This window comes from Euprymna scolopes, chromosome 1 (assembly GCF_053919585.1).
Source record: "Euprymna scolopes isolate OS-2025 chromosome 1, ASM5391958v1, whole genome shotgun sequence".
Lineage (NCBI taxonomy): Eukaryota > Metazoa > Mollusca > Cephalopoda > Sepiida > Sepiolidae > Euprymna > Euprymna scolopes.
The window spans coordinates 55926039-55939206 of record NC_136482.1 but is presented as its reverse complement, the minus strand read 5'-3'; the positions used below and the strand labels follow the sequence as shown (position 1 = coordinate 55939206).

General features: G+C 33.8%; 1 protein-coding gene across 1 annotated transcript in view; it reads left to right on the top strand.

The window, feature by feature from the left end:
- LOC145298083 (uncharacterized) overlaps positions 1–13168 on the top strand; it is a 51460-nt gene that overhangs the window by 17974 nt on the left and 20318 nt on the right. Inside the window, exons 2-5 of the mRNA XM_080144298.1 lie at positions 587–651; positions 4746–5683; positions 6824–7157; positions 10869–11004. Coding sequence (XP_080000424.1) covers positions 603–651; positions 4746–5683; positions 6824–7157; positions 10869–11004 — 1457 coding nt within the window. The 5' untranslated portion in view covers positions 587–602. The remainder of the gene's footprint in view (positions 1–586; positions 652–4745; positions 5684–6823; positions 7158–10868; positions 11005–13168) is intronic.

The following is a 13168-nucleotide window of genomic DNA, read 5'->3' as shown; positions in this document are numbered from 1 at the left end:
CGAGTCTATAGACTAAAAATTGACAGAGTTATTGCTTAGGGAAATGTACACAGACAGACAGACACACATACAGACAGACAGACAGACAGACACGTTCACTTTTATAGATATATAGATATATGTCAAGAATATATATATATATATATATATTCTTGACACGCATTCTTAAAAGCGTATAAAACTTATTGATGATACTTTCTTGACCCTTCTGTCAGTGTCAAAAAAGTGTTTTCAATAGGCTTTATACGCTTTCAGGATTGTGTGTCAAAAATATAAGTTGTATTCACCACGTATTTTACAAACCTCTTTACGATTCATTCATGTCAAAACCATTTAATAACCATTTTCGACAAATCTATACTCCCGATACTCTGTTCACAACTACTCACAACACATCAACGACATTTACAAATAACAAGCGCATTGACCTCACTGTTTCTCACAAATATTTACTGTGAATACTCAAAAATTTACGCTTAATTCATAATATTTATAAAAGCATTTTCGTAAATTTTACAATGGGTTTCAATGAGTTGTTCCGATTCTCAAACGCAAATCTATTTAAATATTGTTTTTTTTTTTTCAGATATCTTTGGACAAAGATGGAGGTGAAATTTTTAATGGTCGTTTGCTTAACTTTTCTTTTTAGTGGTGAGTTTTTTGTTACTATTTTCCATTTCTAAAGTTCGAATGAATTTTGAGTGCATTGACTGCGTATTTTACAAACTTATATTCTATCTCTCATCTCTCTCTTTATCATTCTCACTCTTTTCTAATGGAATCTTGCATTTAGCGCGACGAACATTTTTTTTTTATAAAATTACTTTTAATTATGGTGGTAATCAGTTTTATAAATCTGACGATTGTTATAATCATCACATTCTTTGTGTTATAAATATATGTACAATATATTTACCAGCAAAACCTGTGTACGGAGAAAATCGAAAATAATCATTTAATTATAAAAAAGTAAATACTCATTCCACACTTATATTCTTGTACTCGGCCCCAGTGAGTTTTCTGAAACAACCTTTCAAACAGTGACTAAATGTTCAATATATATTCGTTTACCGTGGTTGGGAATAGTAAGTAAGAAATTCACCACACAAATCAGCTCAACAGTTCATCAATGTTATTTTGCTTCAAATGTGCACGTTGTGTTCTCTACGAAAACGTTAATGCGGTCCTCTCGAAGAGATGTTCTATTTCACATCATAATAATGTAATTTACAATTTTAAGTGGAGGTACAGTGCCAATTATGTGGTTTGAACAACGTTGAGAATTGATGGAAGAGTCCAACAGCACGTACCTAGCAAAATTAGATATGGGGAAAAATATCAAGCAACGTAGTACTTGCCAACATATACGGGTCTTCAATAGCTGGCCATTTCATTAAAAACTCGTTTTATGCAGCGAACTTTAGCACAAACTCATTTTCAATTCTGAGCTGTGCTCACTCAAGATTTCGTCTAAAGATTCTATCGGGAGACTATTTACATTCTGTTGAGAAGTTTTCGCTCTGTAAATAAAGGCAAGTCTCTTTGATTGTGATTTACCTCTAGGATCTTTGAAAATATCACAACGTTACTTTATTTTAATCGACTCCCTGTTTTTTTCACTCATAACAGAACGCAACGTAGTTTTATTTTAATAATGTATATATTTTCCTTTTTAAATCCCTCGATACAACTTTGAAAAAGCCAAGACGAAACTAATCAGCTGACATGCTCTTTATTATCTTCTTTTTCCCCTCTACTTTAACGTGTTTTACGTATTTTACTTTTAATTATGAATAACAAACGTATTCTCTTTATGATTGTAATATTTAAATTTTGTACTCTCAAAAGAAAAATAATATATATATATATATATATATATATATATATATATATATATATATATATATATATATATATATATATATATAGTGATGATCATATTTATTGGCACGGTAAAATAAAAGTTAAATTTTGTCTAATAAATTCTAAAAAAGGGATTAAATAAAAGAAAATAACAAAGTATATTATGTATTTTTAACTGGCCTTTCCGATGCAGCAATCGGATTTTAGAAAAAATAAATTACAAAGGAACAATAAACATAATTGCAAAAATCCTTGTTCAAAATTATTGGCACGATTTATTTAATAATCAATTGTATAGCCTTTGGCCTTGATTACCTTCCTCAGTCGCTTTTCATAGTTTACAACCAAGTTGCTGCACTCTTCAGTAGTAATTTTAGCCCACTCTTCCTGACAATAATCCTCCAATTAAATAAGATTCTTAGGCTTCCTTTGCATTACCCTCAATTTTAATGTTCTCCATAAATTTTCAATTGGATTAAGGTCTGGGCTTTGTGATGGCCACTCCAAAACATTAATATGATTGTCCTCAAGCAATTTCTTAGTCAGTTTAGCCGAATGCTTTGGGTCATTATCTTGCATGAACCACCAACGACGACCAAGTGAGAGCTCTTTAGCAGAGTCTTTCAGGTTTTCATCCAATATTTTAACATAATTTTCCTTTTTTATGCTACCTGTGACCTTAACAAGTCGCCCTGGTCCAGAGGCAGCAAAGGATCCCCAAAACATCAAACTGCCTCCACCGTGCTTCACTGTGGGTATGGTGTTCTTAGGCAGGAAAGCTTCGCCAGATTTTCTGTAAATATAAGACACTTTATTATGGCCAAATAACTCTATTTTCGTTTCGTCAGTCCATAGAACACGTTTCCAGAATGCAACATCTTTATCAATATGACGTTTTGCAAAGGCTAGCCTTGCTTTCAGGTGCATATGCTTCAATAAGGGAGTCTTTCTCGGACGACATGCTTTTAAACCAGCTCTCTTCAAAACTCTACCAACTGTATGTCGAGATACATTCACTCCAGAGGTGCTCTGTTCATCAACAATCTCCCCAACAGAGATCCTTGGGTTTTGTTTTACTTGTCGAACAATTTTCCGTTCATCTCTTGGGGAAAGAATCCTTTTTCTCCCTCTACCCTCTAAACTCATAACGTGGCCTTGCGATTTGAACTTGTTTATTATGGCTCTAACAGTGGATTTGGGAAGGTTTAGCTTCTTTGAAATCTTATCATAGCCCTCCCCATTGGTATGGCATGCTACAACAAGCTTCCTGACGTCTTCGCTGTGTTCCTTAGTTTTAACCATGGCGATTGAAAATTATAATTTAGTCACTTATAATAGTTTAAATAAATCGCTATCTAAAAATTATCTGAAAAAAATTATTCACTGAATTAGCGTTAAACAAGCATAATATGGCTATAAAAAAGTTCAGAAAGCACGTAAACCGGAAATTGATTGATATTATACTGATACTAAAAGAAAAACAAAGCCGTGCCAATAATTTTGAACAAGGGTTTTTTGCAATTATGTTTGTTGTTCCTTTGTTATTTATTTTTTCTAAAATCCGATTGCTGCATCGGAAAGGCCAGTTAAAAATACATAATATACTTTGTTATTTTCTTTAATTTAATCCCTTTTTTAGAATTTATTAGACAAAATTTAACTTTTATTTTACCGTGCCAATAAATATGATCATCACTGTATATATAAATATGCTATATTTCCAAATAAGCATCATTCACCGGTCGTTAAATGTGTGTAACTTAATAGACATCCGTTTAAATCTGGTCAAAAACATTTTAAACAAATGAATAGATGCTGTAAAATATCATGATACATCTGAGGTGAACGAGGCAATGGCCATAAAACACTATCACTAACAAAACAAACGCTTTGTCAACGAAAAAGACAAGACGAGCAAGCGAAAAAATATCTTGCCCTGTAATCAAAGTTACTGGTGGCGCAATGGTGGCAATATTGCTGTAGCCACCTACAATGTATTAGTGGCGAATAATAAGGATAGGATATAACAATCACACATTTTTGTTTAAATTTCATAAGGGACTCACCATTTATCAAAAACCGAAGGCCACTAGAGGATAAAGGTTAATGAGTGTACGCTAGTTACTGATACAACAGCTTAGTGATCGTCAGTGGCGGAAATTGGGTAGAATTTAACTATTCAAGAAGACAGCTCAACAAAATCTTATTTAATTTGGACGTAGAGTCGACCATGTCGTAATCAGCAATAATGCAGGAAGAGAGTTACACAGGTGGGCAGTTCTAGGAAATAACCTTTGTTCATGTAACTTGCATTTAGATTTAGCCACAGATAGAGAGTTGGAGAATGCTGTTGATAATGGTTGCACCTAGATGAATGCTTTTTTGTAAACGTTTGAAATAGAGGGACAGTAGAATGAAACTCAGACGAGCACTTGCAATGAAAACAACTATAGAGCAGAGAAGGCTCATAACCTTTTTATAGAAAAGAACTTACAGGGAGACGAAAAAGAACCGGTTTTGGACTTGGTCGTTGTATAAACTATATATATTGTAAGCATTTACTTTATCAGAGCTCATCACATGAGTATAATTAAATATTAGTACATTTTCTTAGTATATAGTTGTATGTTTCATTCCATAAGATCATCAGTCTAACTCTCTCTCTCTCTCTATCTCTCTCTCTCTCTCTCTCTATATATATATATATATATTACTGGTAAGTTTGTTTATCTTGTAATTAAAGGTCAATCTCACATTGTGTTTTTTTGCAAGACTTTCCCTCTTTATGCACTCTATATCATATTGTCTTTTTCAGTCTAATAAATTGTGCAAATTTCATTTCTAAATCATACATTATGACATTCATTTATATTTACATTTAGGTGTCAACACTCACGTTGCCCAAATGGAGACAATCTGTCAAATGGCTAGACAGTTTAATGGTGGAAAAGATGTTGAGTGCTCAGATGATTTGTTGAAAATATTAAGAGTGCTGGAACCAGGATCTAAAGCCGATGGAAAGATGTTGGAAACTCTACTCCAGACTCTCATAACTCCTAAGGAAAGCAAGGATAGAGAGAAACCTCCTCTTAACATAATCACTTCGATTTTGAATATTCTGATGCAAAATTTGCATACAATGGATGATCATGTACTAAATGAGCAATTGGCTATGCTTGTCAAAATTGCAGACCATCTTAGATCTCCGTCATTTCCCTCTATGGATTTTTTGACTTTCCTAAAAGTACTGGAAAGCGAAACTGCATATAATTTAGAAATGAGAATGAAAATTATTCATAAATTCCTTGAGTACCATGCAACCCTCCTATCTTGGGAAACTAAATTTATGTTGGAATTTAGAGAATTTTTCCCATCATCCCTTGAATCAAAAATCATTCTTACCATTATAAATATGGTCAAGAAGGATCTACGGCCACTAGACATTGCAGAACATTTGGTGCCGTTTATTCCGCAACCACATCAGTCCAAAGCTATGCAAATAATAAAGAAGTATGAAAAAGAGGCGATGGGGCACAACAGTGGTTCTTGTGGTATGGCAAATGAAGAACTTTACCAAACGGTAAAAACGATGAAAGAAGAAATCAAATACATCAAAAAGAGACAGTCGAAGTCAGAAATAATGGAGATCATGAAATGGCCCGGATGGAAAAAAGTTTTGACTGACGAACATGATTACTATATGTTTAAAGATATGGCCGCCTACATAGAATCGTCATACGGTCAAAAAACATTTATGTGGCTGAATGGAATGCTAACTTGGATGCATAAAGAGACCTGGGCACCGGATTTATTGAAGCAGGTTTGTAATTTCTCTATATTTTTATAATAATCTGTATATTTTTGATACTCTTTAATTTATTTAATGATTCATTGGATAAAATGCTATCTTTTGTAAGATAAAATCGCTAGTTTAAATATATAAACAAGTGCGCGCACATATATACGTTCAAACACATATGCACCTATGTATATCTTCATGTGTGCGTCGGCGTACGTGTGTGGTGAACCCTAAACATATACAAAAGTGAGGCAGATACACGCACGTCTTTCTTTCTTTCTTTCTTTCTTTCTTTCTCTCTCTCTCTCTCTCTCTCTCTCTCTGTATATATATATATATATATATATATATATATATATATATATATATACATACATATATATTAGTGTTAAGAAAATAATTTAAATCAGAATCAAGAATCAGAAAATCAGTCCTCGGTTAGTGAAAGAGAGATCCTTCTAGAGTTTTGATTTGTTACAATTCAGATGTAAGTCTATTTCAAGAGAACCGGATTTTCCCACATTTGTATAAATCGTTTGCAATAAGATTTCAAAGATAACTTCATGTAATATTCTATTACTAATGGAGATTTATAATTTCTCAGTCGGAAGCCGAATCTATACTGCTACTTCTATTAATTAATTTTTAGAAGCATAACAATTTATACATTGTATTATAAGCCTAACAGATAAGGTGATATAATTTTCAGTTTACTTTCAGTTTTAGTCTTACTTTTTTCGTTTTTTTAATGGCCTGATTGTTCTCACGATGTATTTTCAAATGGGCAGAGATAGTTAATATCATAATGTCGAAACAGAAATAAATACAAAAAACTAAGGCAATTAAAAATCACTTAAAATCTGAAAGGAAATGTTTTCTTAAAAATTGTCCTTAAAATTAAAAGTGTTTATTGATCATTTAAAACAACCATTAATTAATTTACATATCGTTACTTCCAATTCTGATGGTTAAAATAAAAATAATTAAAAAAAGATGAAAGTTGATACTTTCAATTTAAGATTGAGTTTGATGAATTTGAATTATATATTTCTGTAAGTTGACTGTAAAACTATTCGTGCTTTGTTTTCGTAAATATTTTAAAAGCGAGCGTTTCTGCTTTCCTTTCTAGCCAACTTCTTTAATCTTTCTGATCAATTTCAGATACTTACCATGATCACTCAAAATAAAATGGTGAGGGCATCTATCGTCAAAAGTATTATGGCGGATGAAAAGCTTTTAAATTTCTTTCATAAAGTACAGTACTGGATGAAAACCCAAAATTTTTCCAAAGCTTCTTCGCACATACAAATGCTCCATCAGATCATTTCGAAAATTGACTTCTACCAAGACAAACAAGAGGAAAAATGGATTGACGGATTTTTCAATTGGCTCTATAACAACTTTGATAACTCGCAAGAATGGACAAAAGTTATAAAATCGATTACAAGAAGTATGGTCGATGAGACATGGATGTACTCTCTGTATGAAGAATTAGGTAAGTACAATCACGCATATAAATGCGTAGAGAGATGCACGTATAATAATCAATTAAATGACAAAAACAATATATATATATATATATATATATATATATATATATATATATATATATATATATAAGAGTTTTGCCACATATATGATGATCGTGGGAGAGAACACATACATATATGCAAGTTTTATTTACAATTAGCGGGATCAGTTTTCCGTCGTTGTCTAAGAAAACCAAGAAAATCTAGCTTCCAATTATCTATTAGGGGAAAGTACTCCTTACTTGCTTGTTTGGTCACGGTGTGAGTGTCGTTTCTACCTTTAATGCTACGATATAAGCATATTTGTAAAAAGTAGTATATGTTATATTAAGTTTTAAACAATAATTGAAATTGAGAGCAATAGAAACGAATATGTAAGTATGAGATGACCATTTGTAAAGTAATATGTAAAGTAGCTAAACTTTGATCGCATGATAAACATAATCAGTTGATTAGAAACTTATTCTTGTATTGTATGAAGTTAAAATCTGTCTTTTAATTTGTCTGTTAGAGCGAGAAATAGCGTAAAAGGGGTTTGGAAAATTGACTTCATTAACTGCCTAATTTGTTTATAAGTATGTGATCTGCACCCAGCTTCTGGCGAGAATTATTTCTATATCAACGTTTCTTTCTTGAAAATTGTGGAGCATATTCTTTCAGGCCTCAAATTAGTGATATATTTCTAATATTAAATTTTTATATTCAAACTTGAACCATTTTTTGCGCAATATTTTACCTTTTTCTCTGACTGTGTGTTGAATATGAGCTATTATAAAAGTGTTTATTTCGAAATATCGCCGTTTATTAATTTGGAAGGAAAGGGAAATAAATTTTGAGTAAAATAAGCAGAGTACAGAATAAGACAACTTTGGTGACTGAATTTCATTTGAAATGTTTTGCCAAATATATATCCAAAATTGTTTTAAAAGTTACAGCTAATTTACATCGTAGATGTGCTAATTTGTGCAAACGCTAAGCAAGCGAATATGAATTATTATGAATTATTATAAATAAACTATTACATTGCTTCTCGTTATTTTGGAGTGTGATTCAAGAGGACATCAAATGGCTGTGGATTGAACTAACATTTTCTTTTGTGCCCTCTATTCCTTATGTACCATTTCTCGTATCATTTGCACTTGTTACATCATAGTCAGTACGATAGGGTGTACACACATCTCATTGTGATCACCATGATTGCATATTTTTAGCTGCGAGGATAGACTCATGACAACAAAACAGATGCTACAGTATACTCCTGAATTGAGCTGTAAAAGATAGTACCTTAATCTAAAGTAAAATTGTAAACTTAAAAGAATACCACAATTAATAGAATTAAGTGTATGGTTTCAGCTTCTGACTGTCAAATTACAAATTTCCATTAGTAATAGATTATTGCTTATAATGAAGTAATCTTTGAAATCTTATTGCAAGCGACTTACAAAAAAAACAACTGAAGGAGACGGAATTCAATTTTGATGCAATTCTGGGATTAATTCTTCACTTTTATCAACATTGCTTGTGTTGTCTCTGATAGAAAACAATAAAGTGCCATAGTTCCTTGTTTTTTCTACTTAAAAGTATGCTACTACTATTATTGTATGTTGTCTGTTACAACAAAATATGTTACAACTACTATGCGTATTCTCTGTAATATTAAACAATGCGTGTTAGTTCTACTTGTGTTGTCTGTTATAGAAAACAATACGCCTTCTCATGCTGCCATATAAGGACAATCCTTATATTTTTGTTTGAAGTTAATAATATAATTCTACCGTTCCTTGCATTGTTTGTCACAGTATGCAATACGATTGCACTAATTGATTTATTGTCTGCTACAATGAAAATTGATGTTTAACTATTTCTTTGTATGCTATTTTAAATAATTGATACTACTACTATGCATTTTAATGCAGTAAATACCATGTTGCCTCGACTTCTTGCATTGTATGTCGCATTAAACTATGCATAAGGTTTGTGTGTTGATGAAAAATTGCTAAAAGAAGAAGACTGATTGATAACGTATCCTGCTGTATTTTGTATTGAACAATTCATATTGATAGTGGGAAAGAAAAGACAGAGAGGAAATAGATATCCTATCCGAGGAAAGTACTTCACGAACGGAGATTGCGAGCATTTAGAGGCTGTGAAACTCAAATAAAAAATGCATTTAGTGCTAAGTAACTTTCTCGCTGATGGAAGTGATAGGTCAATGGCGGTGACTAAATCAGTTAGCATAAGATATTATAGAATATATTGGATCCATGGATAAATTTTGATTGGTCTGAGTGAAAAGCAACTTCAAAACTCTGAAAGAAAATTTATGTTGTCTTTGTTAACGTATGCAGACATGACACAACATTTATCGTCTAATATGCTAGGAAATCGATTCCTTAAACTTACAGCCTAAACCATTTTTAGAATAGATCTAATCTAATACTGAATTCATGACGATAGTATCATAACTACGAAAGATGGAAAGTTCAGCCTTTTGAAAGGGGTCGAAGGCTGCGTTTCTTTGATGTTGTTCAGGTTTCGCCTGTTATAGTTGGTGCTGCTGCTTATCATTCTCTGCTAATGTAAGCAAGATGCTTCACGCACTTCTTGTTTTGCTGCTTATTATTTGTTTCAACATCAAGTTCGTTTCTTAATGTGAGAAAAATTCAGCTCTCATCAAACGAAAATCTGGATTAAGATAATCTTTATTACAGTAGCCACTATGGTGCTTCCAGTTGCAATAAACTATATAGTTCGACTATACCCAGGAGAGAAGCTGCCCGGAGTACTCTTTCCTGTATTGATAGAGTTAAAAATCGCCTTCGAAATCTAATAGGGAATGACATGTTCTCCTCTTTGCAACCTTTTTCTGCCAGAAAAAAACCCTATGTTTTTTCGTTATTTTCATGGCAGGTTCTCAACTGAACTTCAATATATGCCGCTCCACGTAAAACATTTACAACAAACACTCGTCTAGATAAAACCACTGTTACAATTTCCTCTACTTTATACGCCTAAATCTAAACGCAAATTTCATGAACAAGGGTTCTTTCCTAGAACTGACCTTCTATAGAACTCTATATTGTGGGTCTGCTGTCCAGCTGACCATAACATGGTCGTCTTCAAATCCAATGTAAAAACATTCTTGTTGAGACACCCTCTTAAATGATCAAATTCTACCCGATTTCCATCACTACCGATAATTCGGTGTTGTCGCACTGACCACCTGACACTCATTATCTCTTATTCACAAGTGGCTTTCAAGTGGTGCCTTCCTTGTAGAAATACTACTGTGTTAAAATACACACTACTTAAGGTATTAGATTGATATTGCATTAAACTTTTAATTTAACTGAACGCTTCTACCAGATTTGTCTTGATACGTGCATACGCCGTATATCGTTCCTTTTATTTATACTTTCTCTCATCTTTAGTTGTGATTTTCTGACAGTTTTCACATATGAATTTACAATGAACCGATATTGATTTATAGAGGACACCACTCACTCTCTCAAGAAGGTAGCTAATGAATTCACAGTTGCAGAATTTATATGTCATTCTTCCTGTTATTATTACTCAATCGTAAGTAAATTTAATTATTGCCTTTATGCTACCATTCAACATTTGTATAATAATCAACTGTTAATCTAAGATAATATTTACTATTTTATATATTATAGATGAGAAAATCAAAGTACGAGTTGTCATCCAGCATGGAAAGATAATGTGTAACAAGTCACTAAACGCGAGAAAACAAAGCATCGAGCATATTTTGACATATGCCCAAAAATCCAATGACTTGTGTCACATAAACAGGTAAATTATCTTGAATAAATCTTACTTATTATACTTACACAGATTAGGGTTATATTTTTGTAAAGAGTTACTAAAAATTGATGTAAATTAACAATACAAACACCGGTTCAAAAACGGTACATGGCAGATATCTAACAAATAGAAAGCGTTTTATTATTAGACGTCATTGATATATATGCTTATAAAGACTGAGAGGTTATAACTGTTTTTTTTTTGGAAAATGAAATTCGTTTACATTTGATTATATAATTTAAAAAGTGAATATTAACAGTATTTAAATAATTTACTAATAATTAATGGTTAATTTATTCGTAAATAAACCTAGTCTTCTTTTGGGTTATGACAATGTTCGGTTGCCGGGGAATGATACTTGGTTAAAGAAACCAGCTCCCCGGGTGTTAGACACGATCTAACGAAAGACACCAATCCGTTTGCTGACGGGGCGTTACCTGACTGCCATTGGGACTTTTCTGCTTCACCGGTGTTAACAAATTATCGTTTTCCAGGGAGAGCTACTTGCTTCGTCATGCGAACAACCTCAAACTCCACCGTGTAAACAAACCGTATTAAAAACAATAAGACTAATCCCAGTGGTGTGAATTTCTTCTACTTGGTTGATGTCCAGTTCAGCTCATTGTTTCTTGGGTCGATCTTGCTGTGATATCGGCTTGGTCTTGATTTCTGGCTGTTATGTTTACTTGGGTGGAGACAGATGACACCAAAAACATAGGTTTATAGAAAAAAAAGAACTTAACTAATTATTTTACAATATTATATATTATACATTAATACAATTATTACAACTGTCTGCTTTTACTCTGGCTATACTACCTTCTTTGCGCGGGAGGAAGGGGGCCGCTCTTCATCTCTCCACGGAGGCACAAAAATATGCATGTTCACTGCATGCGCTGATCAAATGAGAAAGAAAGAGAGAGAGAGAGAGAGAGAGAGGGAGGGAGGGAGGGGGAAGGAGAGACAGAGGGAGAGAAAGAGTTGTAAAAATGAGATCATGCAAATCTATTGCTTAACTGTTATGAGACAGGAAGAATATCTGAGTTCCTATACAAATAGTGTTACAAGATTATTTTACATGGATAAATGAAACAACCGATATGTCTGCCTTCCAAACTTGCAATATTACGACGCTTTTTCTTTTATAGAAGAGACGCGAATTCCTCGGCGGTAAACATTTGAAAATATTTCTAATTTTGAAGAAAATGTAGCAGAATTAGCAGTAACCAAAATGAGAAATAGAGCTTACCTCGGATACGTCTGTTTTGGGTTGAGCAAAAGAGAGATTTTCAAGATGGCGTCCATGGGCTTTTATTAGCGTTTACCCAATGTGATTATCGTTGAATCACGTCTGCTCTCGCGAGATTATGCAAATATGTCGTTCCCGGCCGCTATAAAGGTAGGACACTGGAAAGGAGAGGGGGCGTTCTGCACATTGTGTGTAGGTGATTCTGGCGAGTAGATTGTGCTTGTTACGACCCACGTGTCTGCGAGAAGCGAGTTTTTGTTCCGTCTGTTTTTAGTTGTATTTTTTTTTGTTTTGCCTACTACATTTTTGTTTCAAGCTATTTCGGCGCGACTATGGCGAAGGTGCGGATAAGCAGCGATATCATCAAGCCGTTCTCTGGCGAGGGAGACGTTGTAGCGTGACTGAAAAAAGTGAGACTTGTCGCACAACTTCACAGGTGGATGATGTAGCGAGTTTGCTACCTTTATATCTGGAAGGTGATGCACTGGCCCTCTACATGGAAATGGAGGAGGACGATCAAAGAGAAATAGACCGGATTGAGGCCCGATTAAAGGAGGCATTTACCGACGACGCGTTTGCAGCATACAAAAAATAACTATGGTTAGATGGGCTGGCGAACGTGTGGATGTTTACGCCAACAAAATCAGGCAGTTGGTTGGATTGGCCGGATTCACAGGAGATGGCTTAGACAGACTCACAAAATTGACTTTCGTCACTGGGTTCCCTGACGCTATCTCAATTGCTCTTCAACAGGTGCCGAACATCAAAGTCCGTTCCATGGGGGAACTAATGTCGAGAGCAAGAATTTTGACGACGACTGGGGAACACAATCAGGACGTGGTTGCGGCCACACGCTCACCCAACAACCACAGGGCCCAGAATATTCCTATCAGTGTGACCTGT